This window comes from Sceloporus undulatus, chromosome 8 (assembly GCF_019175285.1).
Source record: "Sceloporus undulatus isolate JIND9_A2432 ecotype Alabama chromosome 8, SceUnd_v1.1, whole genome shotgun sequence".
Taxonomy (NCBI): domain Eukaryota; kingdom Metazoa; phylum Chordata; class Lepidosauria; order Squamata; family Phrynosomatidae; genus Sceloporus; species Sceloporus undulatus.
The window spans coordinates 27295816-27315689 of NC_056529.1; the positions used below are offsets into that span (position 1 = coordinate 27295816).

A 19874-nucleotide genomic window follows, 5' to 3' on the forward strand; every position below is an offset into this window, starting at 1 on the left:
ATGGAAAGATTACACATTTTATGTCATTAATATGCAGAAAGTTAAGAGTAAAATTACGTTGTCAGATTGTCTCACAGCTTTAATCTTCCATTAAAGTAGACCAAACCGGATTTAAGAATTTTAGATTCCAGCAATTTTGAACATCCTGGTCTTTAAGAGCTATATGAAAATAGCTCTTGTGATATGGTATTCATAAGGATTTTTGCCATTGATGATGATATAAAAGGCTATAGCATACCCTTTAAAAAAAACCAAGTGGTCCATCTCCTCCATTAGTAATGTGCTTCTCTTTTTCTCTCCATACCCAGCCTCTGCCTGATACTCAGTATAACGGGAACCCTGAATCCGTAGGTTACAGGATCAAATACTGGTGTGTGGACACACCGTCTTCTGTAAACACAAAAGTCATCAGTGATCGGCTGGAGAGGGAACACACAATTGAGGATCTAGAGGAGTGGACTGAATACGAACTCCAAATCCAAGCCTTCAATGCCATTGGGGCAGGGCCCTGGAGTGAGGTAGTGAGAGGTCGCACGCGGGAGTCAGGTAAGTTCTTAAACTGGCTGCAATCTTCTTAGATTGAGACTTATTATGCACAAAATTCACACGTTATTATTTTGCACAAAACACAGCTTTTTCTGTACAGGAAACAAACTATTAACTCCATGGGAAGTGGAGGTGTGTTTTCTGTGCAGCACAACCACATGTGAATTTTGCCCAGAATTGCAAACATGCTTTGAAAAGGGTGTGTTTTTAGAAGTCTTTCTCCCAATGGGAAGGAAATTGCTGGCATTCTTCATTGCTTCCCTCCAGAAACAAATTAGTGGCAAAACCCCTACCTAATGGATAGGCAGCAGCAGAAAAGGAATGGTGCCTTTCTGTCCTGTTTGTGGACTTTCTGGGTGCATCTGGTTGACTGCTGTGGGAAGGAAAACGGTGGAGTAGATAAGAATGGGTACTTTATAGTGGTTAGCATGTTTCCAACTAGCCATTTTTTCCTGCTGAAATCTACATATACTCCAGCATCTGCATATACTCCAGCATCATCACTGGTGCATTTTCCTTCTGACTGTTGATCTGAATTGGTAAGAAGCCTCCCAAAGCAACCACTCACTCCAAGATGAAGTGGGAAGAATCCAAAGGTGACATTTGTGTGTTGTCAGATCATGCGCTTGCATTTGGGTATCATCAGATCATCCATTTGCTCCTGATGTACAAAGAAAGCAGAGGTCTTGTTTAGGCTGCTTACCAGGGATCTGCTGAAAAGGAGGATTGCTAAGCACCGCATAGAAACCCTTAATTATCAAATAGGCTTCCCTCCCCATGAGATGCTTGTGTGGCATCTTCCAAAGCCACTGAGAATTTGCTCTGTGTATGACTGATCTAATTTGCTGCCTTCGCTAGTCACTATTCATTAGACACTTTGGGGCTACATTTTGGTGGGGGGATTCAGATCTTATTCAATTCTTCTGCTTCTAGGCACCTCCGCCAGCATGTGCTGCTTCCTAGCATACAGTTCACCCCATGTAATTGGTAAACAAATTTATTTGTGCAGTCCAGATTTTTGCAAGTACAGATCTCAGCGAGGCAGGCGCTGCTGCTCCTGCTGTCAAGAGAAAACAGCCTTTGTGGCTCAGTGGCAAAGCAAGCGTAAGCACCAGTTGCTCATTAGCAGCGGCAGAAGGTAGTTATTAACTTGTTATCTAGATAACTTCAAACAAGGCTCCTTCCCCAGCTTCCATCCCCCACGTATCCAACATAATTTACCTTTCTACTCGGGCTGAATAATTGAGCAGAGTGACCTTTCTTGAATTAAGTATTCACTACTGAAAGTAAATCACCATTGTAGCTAACCTGCACAATGAGCAGGGGTTGTATTTGCAATTTGTCTCCATAATCATACAGGGGCTGGCCATTGCTGCATGGTTAAGGCTGGGTCCCATTTATCACTTTAAAAGGGATTTCGGTCCTTATTTGTGTTATAAATGGTTCGACATCCTCACATTTGCATATTTTCATTACCTTCGGAGGAAAGGATCAATTAAAGCCAAAAAAGAAAATCGCAGCAGGATGCTTACTCTTGGAAGAAGGGTGAAGGAAATTAGCAAGGGTCAGGATGGTAATAAATGGTTTGTACTGATGAAGCCATTTTGTGTATCTGTGCCTTTGTTGTGTGTATTCTATGTTTGTATGTTTGTGTGTATGTGTGTATATATATGTGTGTGTGTATGGAGAGAGAGAGAGAGAGAGATGCCTTCAAGTCAACTGAGTTATGGTGATCCTACCATAGGGTTTTCTTGGAAAGATTTCTTCAGAGGAGCTTTGTCATTGCTTTCCTCATAGGTTGAGAGAGTATAACTTCCCTACGGATGCCCTATGGATTTGAATAGCTGACTGGATCAGAGATTCAAACTGTGATCTCCCTCCTTGGAAGTCTTTAAGCAGAGGCTGGATGGCCATCTGTCGGGATGCATTGACTGAGAGTTCCTGCATGGCAGAATGGGGTTGGACTGGATGGCCCTTGTTGTCTCTTCCATCTCTATGTTTCTATAATTCTATGAGATCCTAGTCCGGCGTTCTAACCACTACACCAAACTGGTTCTAAAGGTTTATTCAGATGTGATTTTCCATTAATTTCAACTTAGACTTAAAGTGTTTGACTTGTCTAGGGTCACCCAGTGGCTTTCCATGGCTGAGTGGATTCTCCTTGAGTCCTAATCTAAGACTCCTATAGTCTGCTGGCTCTCATCAGTGCCCTGTGGAAAACCATCTAAAGGTTCTTCATTGGATCTTTTTTAGGACAGGTAGAAAGTAGCAGCTATGAATGGGTTGGAATGTGGATGCCCCAGAGCATGAAGAAGTTGCATTTTTGAACTACAACTCCCTAATCCCTCAACCAGTATGTCCATATTTCCACACAGTGGTTCAGATCAATTGCAACATCATGGAAATGAGAGTTCATTAAGTGGACCTGATTTAGTAATGCTGAAATTAATTCAACACTGAGACCAATCTGGTCTCAGCAAAGGGGCGACTGCAGGGAGTTTAGCTTCTCTGGCCCTGTTGGGTGCACAATTCTGGGAACGGAAGTGCCAAAAGAAAGTAATATCCTCAAACTTTTCTTGAAAAGTTATTCTTATTTCCTGAAGTCCTTGAAAGCTGCAATCTGAGGCCCGCCATCTGTCTCAGTAGCTGGGACTAAGCTAGCAGACAGGTCATTCGGTTTGCGCGACGAGAAAAGAAGAAGACAAAAGATAGGGAGCAAGAAAGAGCAAGGGCGGGGAGAACTCAATTCCTCTCTTGAGAGGCAGCGAATGTGACAGAAGGAAGATGGAGTGCAATTTAATTATCCAGCCCTTGAAGGGCAGGCTTGGGATTACAGGAAGCAATCCTTTGCATGTTTGCTCAGAAATGAATTCTATTGTGATCATTGGTACCTATTTTTAGGGCACTAGGTTTGCAGCCTTAGATTCCTTAACAGGAAAACTGCCCCAAACTGTAAAAGCCATTCATTGATAGGCCATGCGCCATACAGATTTTTTTTTTGCCCCTTGAGGCTTTTGGGGTGAATGAGACATCTGTCTAGATGGCTTAGAATGAGGCTGTGCCATTTCAGGGCAATGTGGTGTGTTTGCTAACCCACTGGGCTACTTCCCTTTCTGTGACTCTTTGCAACCAGAAGAATCCCCTGGTCATTATTGTAAAAGAAACTGTCAATGCGGACTGCCCAAATTGGTGGAATCTGAGCTTTTAAAAAGTGCACATTCAAAAAGCTGTCAAAACGTCCCTTATGGTGTCTCTTTACCCCAGATACGTTGCAATCTAAACAGGGCTTGGAGCAAATGGGGCTGGGTGCGTGAAGGACCCCTGCAACTCTTGGCTTGACAAAGGAAAGGAAAGGCTAAGGAAAGGAATGTGGGAGTAAATGTCACTGCTGCACTGAGGAACTGGAATGTATAGTTGTCTGCTTAGAAGGGATGAGACTTATCTGCTTCGGCCCTCTGCTACTTGCAGGAGTTTCTTGGGCTTAGAAAAGCCCAGTGATCATGTGCAGTCACTTGGGCCCTAAAGGAGCTCCATTGATCATCCTCTAATACTCTCCCAGTATAATGCTACTGCAGTGATTCTCAAACCTGGACCTCAAGGGTTTTGGGACTCAGCTTCAGAAGCCTGTGCTATTTGGTCGTAGTTGCGGATTCAGGGAGCTGAGTCCAAAACACTTGGAAGGCTAGAGTTTGGGAATCAGTGCTCTAGAGCAGTGATGGTGACCTTTTCAGAGAGGCCCAAACTGCAACCCGATCCCACTTATTCATTGCAAAGTGCCATGTCCCTCTGGCTTTCTAGGTAGAAACTCTGGCAAACTCTGTGCTGGGGCGACAGCATGTGTGCCCACTGAGAGGACTCGAGTGCCATTCTGGCATGCGTGCCATAGGTTTGCCTCATGCTCTAGGCTTTTTCGAAAAAACAAAGTGACTTTTTCCATTTCCTATTTTTAAAAAAGATCTCTCTTGGGACCTAAAAAAAGCCCACCAAGAGGACTTAAAAACATGCAGAAGTGCCTCCCATGCCACCACAGGATATTCAGGGTGTTATTTTAAGAAAATTGCAGGAGGGTAAGGTCCTCCAAGGTGTCCTAAGGGATTCTTTGTGAACAATGGCAGTCACTGGGCCTAAAAGGAGCTATCCATTAGATACATCTCTAATACTCTCCAAGTATTTCCACAGTTGCCCATCCCATGCAAAGTGCCCTGGATAGCAACACTCAAAGTACCACGGACATACATAGAACTCTTTTGCCTCTGTGTTATAGGAAAATCCTGGACAGTGGCATAACACAAGTGAAGCTAGAGTTAACAAGCTGACTGCGATATTATCACATCCTTGGCACAGATAACTGCTTTTTAAAAAGCAAACAATCCAGTGTCACCTCTTTTTCACACCATAATTCATTTCAGCTTTACTGTGCTTCTCCTGCCCTTAGGTATTCTTTCGGCTGGCATTGGTCTCCGGAACGTGAGCATCCATAGGTACCGAGCTGATATGGCCAGTTACATTACATAATTATGGCCATGCTGAAAGGTGAGGGTCAAGCTATTCAGGGAGAGACATTTCTGCAAACAGCTCAGGTATAAATGTTAGGGGATTGCTTAACTGTAGTAATGAGGCCAGGCAAAAATGGATAGCAGTCAACCTCTGTTTGGCAAGTCTGCTCAAGTCCTCGTCTCACCCAGGTATGCCAGGAATATATGTGTGTATGCCTCATTCATATTACATATGTCTCCTTGCCTTTTAGGAGCAAAGGTGAGCTGCTCTTGTGGCAAACCCTCCCTGAATCATTTTGTGAGCAGCATAATGGCAGTCCAAAGTGAGGGAGTTTTTGTTTAATCTCAAACTCCTACTGCGGTTCTCTCTGCCATCTTCCCTGCAAATATATACAGTGAGTTCTTGATATCCGCTGGGGTTTGGTTCCAGGACTCCCACATGGATAACAAAATCTGTGGATGCTCAAGTCCCATTAAATATAATGGTACAACAAAATGGTGTCCCTTCTATAAAATGGAAAATCAAGGTTTGTTACTTGGAATTTATACTTTTTTGGAATATTTTCAAGCTGTAGATGCTCGAATCCATGGATAAAAAATCCAGGGATAAGGAGGGCCAACTGTACTTTGCCAGTTCCTTGATTTCTCAGTCTCAGATTTCAGATGATCCTCCATTCTGTTTCCCCCCCAGTCTGCCTATATTTTGGATGAGCTATTTTGAGCAGTCTGCAGATCTGTTCCAGCTCATTTCCCGTAAGGTTTTGATAGAAACAAGGTTTCATTTTTAATACCCACCAACGCAGCAAACAATTATGCGGCTAATTGGATGTCTACCACATGTCAGGCCATCTTGGAGGTGTGCTGCAAAGATCCATGCTCTTCCTCCATCCCCAAATTCTGGATCAAGAGCAGCATTCAAATGCCATGTCTGTGTTAAAGCCCTGGGAAATGTAGCTTGACAAAGACACCGAGGATTCTCTTTAGAACATTCTTTGGTGCGCTTTTCTTATAAGGTGCAGCATCCAGTCCTTTCAGTGTGAATGAAAACATTTTTTACAAAGAGTCCCCTCTCTCTCTCCTCTTTCCTTTTCTCTCTTTCTTAATAGAAGTGTTCCCATTGTGACAGTAACCAAGTTTACTTTAAAAGTGCGCATTTGCAGAAACAGAGCACCTGCCGTACACTTCATCCCTGAGAGTAACTGTGTGATAAAGAAGATCAAAATGGCATTAGTGCTGCTCCTGCAACAGTTAGTGGGATGGATGGCGAGTCAGGGCTGGATTTATAACGCAGGACTGTTTAGGTCAAGGAAATCGGGGCAGGGACTTTTGTTTGCAGGGTGATTTACAAATAAAGCACAGGGCAAGGTTAAAATGATAAAGATGGTGCAAAGCCCCTTGGAAGCATTTCTGTGCCATAGAGGCAAAGAGGTTTATTTCTTTTCTTATTATTTTCCTTTATTTTTTGGTTGCTCAGAAGAATCAGACTCTTATGTTGGGGTTTGCTGTTTGCTGCTGCTTTCTGCTTCTTGCATTCTCTTTGGGTGCTTTGTTCTCAGGGCCCTTTGGGCTTTTCGTTTCATTTCTTTCTGGGACTTGCTCTCTACTTGTCAGTGTCTCCACTGAAGCTCATGCTAACATATTACTCGCCTCACACTTTGGGGAGTTCCAGGGTTCTCCCAGCATTGTCACTTCTGATTTGGTAACCTGAGGAGTGATAAAGCATGTTTCCCAACCTGCTCCAAAGCACAGTCATAGAAGTCTCCCAAAGCAGCCTCCGTTTCGGGGGTTGTATCCTAACTAGTCAAGTAGCAAAGAGAAAGTGCTTAGAATATGGAAGATGAGAGAAGTTCAATGGAGAGTTGCAGCTTTTGTTGATGGGTTTCACCAGATGCAAAGCTGAAGGAGCCATTTCGTACTGGTAGACTTTTGAATGAAGAAGGTTCCAATCCTGAAACTTCATTTGTAGGCTCAAGGAGGATGTAAAACACAGGTCTCCCTAGGACTCTCAAGAACCATTGTCAGTCAGAATAGACAGCACCACACCACTTTCTGTGGAAGCCAGATTTGACTCCACTGGCACATGCTTTAACTACTGTATATACTCACTTAGAAATTTGAGTTTAAAAATTGACCCAAAGAACCTGGGTCAACTTATCCACGGGGTCAATGCAAGTGTGGTACCTTAACTCAAAATAGGAGCCATCTCCCTCTCTGAGTCGAATGGCAAAAGGTAAGAGCTTAGTCCATCCTAGGAGAACCTAAAAGAAGCACCAGCCTCCTCTATTCTCTCCACTGTGACCAAGGTAGTGATGGGCTTCCGACTTCTACCAATTTACTTGCAAATCTGAAAGGATCTAAAGTGAACTCTTTGTAACTAAAAGAAACATGTGCCATTGCTTGCCCTCTTCACTATGCTTACCTTTTCCTTTTCGTTCAATCTTGAGTCTTTCTTGTATGAAACCAGTCTTTCAGTTGAATTCTGGAATGCTGGCAAGTAGGAAATCACATAATTTTAGTACCTTGCTGCCTCATACTTGCAAACATTAGGTCTTGGGTGGTTTTGTTGGGACTTAGGAAAGCCACATGCTATTCATTGTTAGGCTTAGATTTCCTCCTAGCAGCAAACTTCCATGTCTGCCTCTTGCAAACTGAGCAAAGAGATGTCTTGGTTTCCTTGAAGAAGGCATACACACATCAAAGTATAAAAAAATCTCTGCCCTTTCATGGCAAAATCAAGCAGTTGAATCTATGAATATGCATGGCTAGTAAACAACTGGTTTTCTTTGCATCCAAACCTGGCACACCTCTTCTTTGTGCCCTGTTTTTCCACGGGAAGTGATTCATGCGGGAGCCGTTCTTTGTGAAGATCTATGGATAAAGCCGTGGCAGCCATCCAAAGACACTCGTGGCTCCCAGTAATCTATATTCCTTTAAGATAATTATATCTTTGTAGGGGATAAATCTAGGGGAAGAAGCGGGGAACCTCCTACAGTAGGAAGGGTGCAGGATGGGCGAAGGAAGCATCCATCTTGACTACAAGAGCACTGCAGCTCTGTACCTTTTGCCAAGGTAATTAGTAACAGAGACATTGCTGGAGAGATTATTTGATCACCTGAAATGCAGGCTGCAGCCTTTGTTTTCCTCCTTCTGTTATCTATGTATGAATCTCAAGGTAGCGTTATTACTATTAAATGATAATGAGGAAATCATGTCTTAAGAAAAGCCCAGCTGGATCAGACTGCAGCTCTGTCTGGAGTGGCTTTCTCTTCCTCCATTCACCAGCCAATGGGGGGTATCCACACTGGACAATTGTAGTAGTCCGATACCACTTTACCTATTGTGGTTCCGTTGTACGGATCTGGTTTCGTAGTTTTGTGAGACATTTAGGATTCTCTGCAAGAGGTTTCATGGGAAATTTGCAAGAGCATTCTAAGTACAACCCCAAACTACGGATACCAGGATCCTACAGAATGGAGACATGGCAGTTATTGTGTGCTATAAGACTGATATGTAAATAGATCTTGTAGCACCTTTGAGACTAATGGAAAGAAAGAGGTTGGCAGCCAGAGCTTTCATAGACTTCAGTGCCAACTTCTTTCTTTCCATTAGTCTCAAAGGTTCCACAAGATCTCTTTACATACTGATTTTACTAACATGGCCATATCTTGGAATTATAAAACTGATATGATTATGCAGTAAGTAAGTATGCAGGAAGCCCACAAACATCATGAAGTCATAGACCAATCCCTCTGCCATTCCCAGCATTGTATGTCACAAACAGAGGATACAGGGAAAGGCACAGGTAACTTGTTTACCTTTCCAGCCTCCAAGTGCGCATTATTATATTTATGAATACATTTTCTTCTGTACATCATACACTGGGAAACCAAAAATATTGAAAACAATATTAACATATATAAAGATGTTTGGATATTCCAAGAAAATGCAGAGCAGAGGAGAGTGCACAGTTGTGTTGTGTAACTAAAAAATGAGAAAGCATCCATTAGTCCCTGGTACGCATGAAAACACTCTGCGCAATAATCCAGCACCTCACCCCGCAAAAAGTCCATTGCTAGGTTGTCATATTAGGAGTGCTGGATCTGGACTGGTTCTATTTTAGCACTATGAACAAAACGGTTGCCCTCCATACCCCTTGCCATCTCAAATAACCTTTCGGAAGATTCCCTTATCCTTCAGACAGTCGCTGCAACCTTGACAGGTAGGTGGTTCTTTCTGATGTGCCCTGTGGGCATCAGGTACGGACATGCGGATGCACAAAAAACAAATGACAAAAAGAAGACCTTTTAAGTTGCCTCTAGATCTAATCTTGTTAACTGAGTGGTGTTAAACTTGCCTAAAGGTGCAGAGAGGCACAAGAACGGAGAGCACTGTGAAAATATGTCGGATTTCTTCTTGTCAGGTGAAGCTTAGTGACAGTAATTCTATTGTGACCTTTCAATTACAGCCTTCATTTTGAAAGGGAGTGTATTTAAAAAAAAGTTTTCATGTGAAACCCTGTGTTCTTTTAAGCACTGAAGTCTGGGTTTAACACAGTGGCTTCTTTAATAAAGTTTAGGCGGGACGCCAGGTAGTCCTTTTAAACGTGGCTCCATCATTGTTCTGGAATAAATGGAGTGGCAGTTCACATATTGCCAAAAAACAGAGCAAAAGAGGATCCAGGCTCGCATGTTAATTTCTTGGTATGTGCAGTATCCAATTTTAGGGAGAATTGCTACCAATTTAAGCAGAAATATAACACAATACAGTGCATTTCATTGTAGTGGGAAGAAAGTGGACCTGTTCATACTACTCACGTTGTTGTTGTTAGGTGCCTTCAAGTCATTTCCGACTTACGGCAACTCTAAGGTGAACTTATCATGGGGTTTTCTTGGCAAGATTTGTTCAGAGGAGGTTTGCCATGGCCTTCCCCTGAGGCTGAGAGAGTGTGACTTGCCAAAGGTCACCCAGTGGGTTTCATGGCTGAGCTGGGAATCAAACCCTGGTCTCCAGAGTCAGGAATTGCAGTGATCTCATACTGTACACAGTTTAAATAAAAGTCTTCCTTTGAATATATGAACATCTCCATAAACATTTTATTAATAATGCCAACAGAAAATGTTCCGTAATCCATATTTTTAAAATGTTCCCATTTTTTATAGGGGAAAAAAAAGCCATGGCGGGAGAGAAGGGGGTAAAGAAAATTGGAGTTTTAAAGATTTCCTTTAGTTATTTCCTAAGCCTTCACATCCCTAGCTCTTTACCCTCAGGAAATTCTTCCTAATGTTTAGTCAGAAAAACTATCCGACAGTCTGAGCTGTTCAACGGTGGAATTAGTTTATCTAAATGATTTATTGCCAGCTTGTCTGATCAAAGATTCCGCCCCGGGGCAGTTTGCAATACTGTTCAAAACAATATTAAAAGCAGAGTTACATCAATTAAAGGAATATAACAGACTAAATAAAACAGGAACTTGACAACAGAAAGCTATCATGTTCAACCAATTCAAGTGAGCAGAAGGTTTGCAGATAACAGCTACTGGGTTTTTGCTGAATGTGCCGGGGTCTTCGGAGTCTGGTTGCTCTCACAGAAAAGCCCCTCTCTGCTACAGCTCTCCTAGCTTGGGTTTTCTTCTTCCTTGTTAACCTTTGCCATTTTAATCACACTTTGATATTGCTTGATCATATGCATCTGTGACACGTAGGAGGGTATGAGATCCTAAAATGCCAACGAATAACTGGATCCTTCGTTTTCTAATCTCTGGTCATTTGGACATTTGCAGTTCCATCGGCTCCACCAGAGAATGTGTCAGCCGAAGCTGTGAGCTCCACTCAGATCCTCTTGACTTGGGCAGCTGTGCCAGAACCGGAGCAAAATGGGCTCATACTTGGCTACAAGGTAGTAAACTGTCCAAATGCTTTGGGTTTTTGTGTGTGTCTCCTTTTCATAAGAAAGTTCCCCAAATTTTATCAGTACCTATATGTCATGTAACAATGACATGACATATAACAATGGAGCTTCACTTTTTTAACACTGAAATTCTCCCAAGCATTAGAGAGACCGCTTTCTTGAGCATGAATGTTGCCATTTTGACTACATGGAGAATCAATGCATGGAGAATGAGTTTGTATATGCATGTATAGGGCTGTAGAAAGGAACATAAATCACCAGTAGTCTTTGCTTAGGAAGGCAGTGTCCCAAAATGTTGTTCCTGGACCATCTGACCATGAAGTGGAGAAGTAAAGGACCGACTTGTTGCTTTTTCCTGTTTCGCCCCCAAAGATTTTGTTCAAGACCAAAGATGCGGAGAGCAAATTGAACAGCCAGGTTGTGAGAGGGAACCACACGCTTTCCGTCCTTCTCGCCGGCTTGCGCAAGTATGTGCTTTATGAGATCCAGGTGCTGGCTTTCACGCGCATCGGGGATGGGGTTCCCAGCTCTCCTCCGGTCATTGAGCGAACCAAAGATGACGGTGAGTGCATCCATGTTCACGACTGTCAATATAACCTGCTATTTTTAAAAAGAGGACTCCTTCCATTATCCACCCTTTAAGGAGAATACATTAGCAGCCTCTCAGCTTGATTACATTTTTAATCTTAAAGAGCCAGATCCTCCCCTAATGTAAACACCCACAGTCCTATTAATGTCTAGCTGAGAATCTGCTCCCGAAATCGCAATCTTTCCTCCCCCCCTCCTCCTAGTAATTGACAAAAAGACCATTTCACTCGAAAACCTTATATTTTATAGCCGGTTCCTGCCTGAAGCAAATTTTTACAGCCCAATTATGAACTCCTACAGAAATCCAATCATAGCAATAAAATAAGGGGGAAAAGCTGCAGTATAATGGGACGTGATAATGGGACGCGAGCAAGATGCGGAGTTTCCGATCCCAGGGATGTGCCCGATGCCAACCTTGAGCAAAAGAATCATCAAATGACCTTTGCAACAAAAAAAATAAATTAGTGCATAAATATTATTTTATCCTTTTCTCAAACACTTTCTCTAAGACTGAGCGCTCTCATTTGCAGTTTGACATATTGAAAGGGCTGGTGCTTGTTTTGAGGCCTAATGGAAGAAATGTGTATTCATTAGCCACACGGATGCTGAGATGATGCTTGACTCTATGGCTTGTCTCATAGGAGATTGTGTGTGTGTGTGTTGCCTAACTGATTCTCATATCCTAAGATACCAAGAAACAGGCACTACGTAAAGGAGTATAGGTAAAGATAGAAATACTTGTGGAATTTGGTCCATTGGACTTCTGATATCATTACACTCTTCTGATATTGCAATCCACTTCTGAGCTCAAGAAGCACTTAAAATGCTTACTTGAGGATAAAGTACATTTAGGGATGTTCCATGATAGGGATAGAAAGAATATTTTAAAAAATGGTATTCCTAGTGGGACTCAAGCTAGGTTAAAAATTATTAAAACCAGTACAGATTAAAACCATAATAATAAATAATATACAACTAAGCCTTATTATCTGCAGGCTTGCCATTCATGGATTGCAGCATCTGCAGGTGGCAAACCCCACAGTCCCGGCATGTGGCTGTGTTAGTAAGCATGCACATGTTGCCCCACCATTAGGGACAATGGGACTTGAGGTCCCGGTCTTTTAGTATCCATAGGACGGTCCGGAACAGATTGCCCACGGATACCAATGTCCGACCATATATGTGTATATTATTTAAAACACAATCTACATAGTTAAAAGTTCATTAAAAGTCAGAATATAAAAATAAACTAATTAGCATACTTTTAAAAGACCATCACAGTCAACTCCTAAAAACATGACAAAAGGGAAACTTTCCTTTGCTGGAAGAAGGTGGACATGGTGGGAACCATCTTGTCCCATTACCTGGGAGGGTAATGGGACAGAGAGAAGGTATTTTCTGAAGATCTTAGATCTTTCTCTCCTGAAGATCTTAGTGCTCACATGGACTCAAAGAGATATGGTCCTTCAGATTGCCTGTACGCAAACCACAAAACATGTGTACTGTTCTCTAGGATTCCAGTAAACAAATGTGTGCATTATCCACTCTGTAACAAGATGTTCCTGGTCTTGTGTTTGGCAAACCATCTTACCATTTTCCCTCATACAGCATTTGTCGACAAATGATGCTGTTTGTTCCTCCATCCCTACATTCCTGCCATAAGCCTGTTTGATTCCTCCCCGATCCATTTAATTAAAAAAGCATCAGGTGGGAGTAAAGGTGGGATTTCAGCTTAAGGGGAACGTCAATGTCTCTTAGATTTGCAAAATTATCATTAGCTTCCCCTAGTGACCTTGCGATGGGTAATTCAAGCGCCTGCCTGCCTGCCATCCACGGTGCTATGCACCTGCTCCCTCTTTGAGACCTGTGGCTGGAGAGAGGGGCTCTAAAAATGCATATGTGAATTTTAGACAGCACTTCAGACTGGGAACTAGAATATTATTCAAGTTAGGCAGTCCTGGAGTGACACAGAAAATAGCCTCTCCCTCTCAAGGTAATTTAACACCTCCCTGGTATATGACAGAGTATATAACAACCAGAGGTATGAAGTGTTTTTACAATCTCATTGGCACACAGGGACTCCCCAGATATGTTGATGTATAATCATTCTCATTGAGGTCAAACCCTGTTTGTCAAAAAACATCATTGTAAATATATTTACTAGTGCAGTAAAACATCAGAAAGCTATAGCTGCAATATTAAAAGAACTGGTATGATGACCGCAGGAGATAGCTAGTCTCCTCTGGTCTCTACACCACTAGCTGCTTTGTCTCCTGTTTTCCGTTTGCCAAAACAGTTGATCCAAGATATCAGGCATAACAGTTCCAAGGACCTGATCCATTCAGCTCCCAGGCTCAAGGGTCGGTCAAAATGAAGCATGGCCCCAGGTGCACCAAACAATGGTTTATTGATGATGTGGAAGCATCAAGTGGGATGCAGTGATAAAACCCACGTCAAAAGCAAAGTTAGCTCACATCCCTCAGCTGATCAAAGGAGTCTTTTGCCACAGCTGCTTTCCACCAGGGTCCTCATGATGAACCGAATTTCATCCCGATGGACTGCTTTCCCTTGGGGTGACTTTCCATTCGGTGGACAGCAGCTGTGAAAAAGGACTGCTTTGATCAGCTAAGAGATGTGAACTAGCTTTGCCTTTGCCTTGGGTTTTATTGCTGCATCGCACTTAATATCCCCACATCACCGATATACTGTTGTTTTGTGCACTTCATTTTCTCAGACCCCTGAACCTGAGTTGGCCTGGGAACTGAGGAGACCAGACACATGGAATCATGACACCATCTTAAATGTGGGCAAACTAAAGACAGGAATCTACCTTTGACCAAGTTGGTTGATTTGACCTTCAAGCCCACTATTATTTCTGTCCACCAGGAAGGGTTTTTCAGATCACCTGCTACCTGATCACTGCTTGAAAATTGGGTGTGTGCTAGGAAGTGTACCTGGAACTTGTTGCATGCAAGATGGCTGTATAAAAAGAAGACTGGATCATAGATGTTGTTTTTTACATTGTGGTATTCCTCTTGCCTTTTAGCCCCAGGTCCTCCTGTGCGACTGGTCTTCCCTGAGGTGAGGCTGACATCTGTGCGTATTGTATGGCAACCACCTGAAGAGCCAAATGGAATTATTCTTGGTAAGCTAGCTAAATAAATAAATAATAAATAAATAAATATAAAAATTCAAAGCTAAACAAAACCTATCAAAGTAGACGAACACAACTGAAGGCACTTAAGAGAGGGAGAGGGAGATTGCATGTAAACCAGGTGTTCTTTTCCATATATGTTAATTTTCTTCCCATGATGGACCTTTAGTGGTTCTCAGGCAGGAGGCTATGATGTATGTTGTAATGCCCATGGCTGTTCCAAGCACATTAAACAACCAGTCAAGCATTTTAGAGAGCGCTGTGGTTCATATGCTACCACTTTCTGGCTTACTCCAGCCTTCTCTTTCTGACACTGGCTTCAACCCAATCAAGCACCATTACTACTAGAAAAATAGGAGTGAATAGTACCAAGAGTTTGGGTGCACTTACTCCAAGGTGGAATGGATGACAAAGAACCCAAATTCTGTACTGAGGACTGTGTGTTAAGGCAGAAGTAATGATCCACATCAGGAACAGAGATTCTACAATTCAAACAATGGATAATTTCCAAAATGGTGCCAAGCCATTTGGTCCTTTGGTTAGGAAAACTTCCAAAGTAAGTGATGAAAGCCAGGAAGCAGATGAAGAAATCTCCATGTATGGACTTTATCACACAGGAGGAAAGCGTCATTAAATCGCCACTAAATCCATCAATATCGTGCAATAATGGGATAATTCTCCCACAACGTCGCCATTATCGCGCCATTATCCCATGAATAAAATGGCAAAATTGCAATTATTCCATGGATAAAGTGACAAAATTGCGCTGCTTTTTATTCACAGGATTTTCCTGTGAATAAAAAGTGGCACGATTTCGCCACTTTATTCATGGGATAATCATGTACCTTCAAGCAAATACAATCCCTTTACAGTTGGCATCTTGTTTTTAACCATAGCTGAAAGTCATAAGCTCTTCCCTGGAAATCTAGCCAGTTTATTTATGCTTAGCATTTTCCGAGGGCCCCTACAGTGAGACAATTTATGGCATTCCTGAGACAGTCTTGCTTTTCAGTCTCGCCGTGTAACGCTGTCGCCTTAAATGGCGGATTGCTTTTTTGTTTTGTGTTAAATAAAGTCTGAAATCAGTCACTCGATGCGGCATTTACTCAGATGGCATACAGCAGCCCAAAATAGTTTGCTGATGATAATAGGGCCCACGAGGTGCTTGGAGTGTCATTAGATGTGATCTGAAAGCATCTGTTCCCAAATCTTTTGCATGCAAGAGGGAGAGAATGGAAAGATAGGGATAGAGGAAGACAGACAAGGTTTCAAGTCTTTGGATGACTTAACAATCAAAAGGGTTTCAGGTCTTAGCTTGACTTAACAACCATAAGAAAAATCCTTCTGTGTATTTATTCCTGGTGCTTGAGATGCTTATGTTATCTTAAAAGAAACTCTGTGACTTGTGTGCTTACTGTCAGATTAAGAACCGAAACACAGGATTTGTTTCTGGGGGTGGGGAGCCCATCGTCTTGAAACCATCTGGGAGATAGCAATGTAAAATGGTGCCTTTTGTTTCATGATTCAGATTGTTCAGTCTGTTGCGTGGTATTTTTGAACCGGCCTGGATGAGTTTTTCCTGTCTGGCAGTAATGCTGTTCCGGAAGATGAAGAGGTGTTGTAAGGCTCCGCTGACATGAGATCTTGAGCCATTTTTCAAAGCGTTCAGTTCTTAAGCAAAAGTCCTTCTTAGCCAGCGGAGTGTGAAACTCAAAAATCCATGTCTCCATTCTCAGGTCAAGTAGTAAAGGACACACAAACTCACCTACAGGCTTTTAGACTGTTGAAGCTGTTTGATAACATTCTTTGGTGGAGGAGCCTTTTAGGGTCTTCCTTGCATTAGGCAGGTCAAGAAAAATTGCTCATCTACCTGGCTTTTATTCCAAGTCATCTGCTGCATGCCAGTAAATCTAGGTAAGATGGTGGTTTGAGACGAGTCAAAGAAAAAAGCATAAACACATCCTCGCGTGCCATCTCAAATCTCTTGGCGAACGGCACTGGCATTATCTGGGTATAATCGAGAGTTTCCAATTGCTGTTCTGTCCTTTTTTTGAGAGAGAGAGAGAGAGAGAGAGAGAAACAATAAGATTCTTGTCTTGTTTCCTGGCTAGTCTGTCTTCTAAGCCTTTGCTAACACCCTAGAAGAGAAGCAGAAGCAGAAAAACAGGTGTAAAAACAGCACAGGCTCGTAGCGTAGATCAATACTAAAAGCCAGATTGCATGGAACATTTTTGCTTGTGTACGGTTGACCTGTGCAGCAACCTATGAATGGTGATTTTGAGTTGATTCCCATAACCTACTTTTGTGGGCCTTTGCTTGGCAATGGCTGCTGATGAAGTCCAATTCCTCTTTTATAGAGTGCAACTGCAAACACTAGGGCTCTTAAGAGGTCTTTCCTTCTTACCTTTTCTTATTAGACTTTTCTGTTTGCATTCCAGCTCATTGTCCAACTCACTCATGAAGCTCAGCCTCTGAGACCCCTTTCATGCTATCCTCCTCCCCGATTAGCATCCCTCTCTCCTCTCTGTATCTCTTTTAATTCTTGAAATGACTGTGTGTCCATGTCCAAAGAACCCCCACTAAGAATCAAGAACAGAACGGCAGGCAGCCCAAGTTGGTGTTTTGATCTCATATTGCATTTCTACTCACTTCCAGCCTTTGAAATGCTAAGTGGTTAAAAAAAATCATCATCAGAAAACTGGACCAGAACAAATCTCTTACTGTTACGTATCAACCACCTTCCTCCCAGGAGTTCTGCAGCAAATTAATGTCTGCGGGCTGAAACTCACTGCAGCTTTTCCTCAGGCTGATGCTGCCAGTTCTGAAAGGCTTTGTGTGTTGGCGACGTGCATCAAAACAGCATTGGCATTCCAAGTGCAAAACTGTCCTCCTGCCCATTTGCTTTATGGGGGAGGGAAAAAAACACTAGTTGCCTTGAAGTAGCCTAACATGTAACAGACACATAACGCTGTTGCCTTTTGTTTGGTTCAGAAAGGAGCATGAAATTGGAACTTGCTTTCGTGGAAAGGTTGTTTGAAACCCACAGTGAGTGCCGTATGCTGGGTGCAAACAAGAAGAAAGCTATTTGCCTTTGCATCTTGTGTGAACCTTCGGTGGCATCTGGCTGTCTGAATTAGGATGCTCGCATGTTCTGCTCCAAAGGGCCGTTTCTTTGTTCTAACTTGTTAGCCCATCATTGGATGCTCACCATTCCCCTTGAGAGCATTGCTTTGGTGTGTCCTCTCATTACCCTTGATTTTTATGGTGGGTGATCACATCGCCCAAATGCACCGTGTGATGATCAGCCAATCCAGAAACATGTTTAGTATGCCTTTTCAGTGCCTTGCTGCATCTGAGTGTCTGTTCGGTCAGGTCAAGCATTGGGAGAGGGCAACAGTCAAGGGAAGAAAATGCTTATGAAATTCACAAATTCGGAAGAGAACTTCATTATCTGGATGATGATCACATGAATCAGCAGGAACTGGAAATTGCTAATTTCTTAGGGAAGTATTTGCTAAGCGGTCTGCATAATTTATTTCCCCTTGCAAGGCAGTCTTGATCATTTCTGTGTCCAGTCACTTGCTTCTTCTTAAGGCTTGACAAATAGTCTTACAACCACAGATCCTACCTCCGTTTTACTCTGAGTAAAATGAGGACTCGGTATGCATGCACCTTAAAGTCATTTCTGACATACGGCGACCCTAAGGCGAACCTATCACAAGGCTTTCTTGGGCTGAGAGTGTGTGACTCTCCCAAGATCACCCAGTGGGTTTCCATGGTCAAATCAGGACTCAAACCCTGATCTCCTAGTCCAATGCTCAAACCACTACAGCACACTGGCGCACGCGCACATACACACAGATATTTATATCCTACTATGGTTTTTTTTATGTTCAGCAATCTTCTGAGTATTATTTTATACTGAGTTTCTATTCTTCATATCGTAATAGTCTTTAAAATGCCTATTGCATTTATTGCTATGTTGCTTCTGTAACCCCCGGGTATCCATTAATTTCTCTTTGAACACTTTCCATTTACCTCTATTGATTTCTCTTGTTTGATTTTGTCCAGTGTTTCCCCTGGTCTTTTCATCCTTTTTTGGTTGCAAAAGTTTCACAGCCCCATATTTTCCTATGGAACGACCTTACTTTTGCATTATTGCCATGGGGGGGAGTGGGAGGTGCGGAGAGAAACTGAATGACACAACCAGTATTTCAGGCTCATTTCATGCAAATGCATCTCAAACTACTTTTTCCATACATAGGAAAGTGGTTTTGTTGAACTTTCCAGCTTCAAATCAGATTGAGGTGGAATAACACAGCGCTGAATGAGGGCCGTTTCTCACCTGTTTCACCTGCTTTGAAATCAACTGTTTTATTCCAGGGAAAATATGTGTTTCAGGGGTTGTGTGAAATTCTTCTCGGAGAAAGAAAAGCAGAGTGGCTACCATTTTGTTCTCCCAGAACTGGTTAATTTATGAATTCTTTGTATGATGATGATGTTGTTGATGATGATAATTTATTTGTACCCTGCCTCTCCCTGCAGATCGAGACAACTTACATACATAAAACATGTTTCATAATACACAGAATTCATAAAATAGCCAGTTAAATCCTCTATCCCCATATCCAAATAGATTTAGGATAGATTTATATGGGCCTAATTAGAACTCAGGGTCATTTAGTTCAATGAGACATACTCTCAAGATTATGTTCCAATGATTCACTGGAGCAATTTGGCGGAACAAGCTGAGGATGACACTTTCACAAAATGCTTTCTCGTAATTTTGTTGGGTCCGTTTCATAAAATTATTGGTCAAATCAGTGCTTCTTTGCAGCCCTAATTTGAACTTGTCCTCCGCTGTCGAGAATTAGCTCAGAACAATAAGCGAGTGAAAAAGAAAAAGTGCTCAAAATGGCTGCCTCCATAGCTATGCCTTTCTTCTTCTCACCACAGATGCCACAAATCTTGTCATTTTTTCACTTCGGATGCTGGAAAATGTATTTCCAGTCCTTTCCTCAGAAAGGAATGGATGCTCAAAGCATCCTTTGATGCCACCTCCTTCTTTGCTGGCAAAGGTTTATGGACATTGAGAGGAGGGGATGCAGAAGATGGTTGACAGCCAAGACAAGTGGACTTGTGCCTGCTCCTAGCAGATACTAGTATCTCCCTGACGTTACCTG

At 42.4% G+C, this 19874-nt stretch overlaps 1 protein-coding gene across 6 annotated transcripts in view; it reads left to right on the forward strand.

The window, feature by feature from the left end:
- SDK1 (sidekick cell adhesion molecule 1) overlaps positions 1-19874 on the forward strand; it is a 455695-nt gene that overhangs the window by 344712 nt on the left and 91109 nt on the right. For all 6 annotated transcript variants that reach the window (XM_042438052.1, XM_042438056.1, XM_042438054.1 and 3 more), the window contains 4 exons: positions 309-546; positions 10822-10937; positions 11322-11511; positions 14584-14682. In XM_042438052.1, coding sequence (XP_042293986.1) covers positions 309-546; positions 10822-10937; positions 11322-11511; positions 14584-14682 — 643 coding nt within the window. The remainder of the gene's footprint in view (positions 1-308; positions 547-10821; positions 10938-11321; positions 11512-14583; positions 14683-19874) is intronic.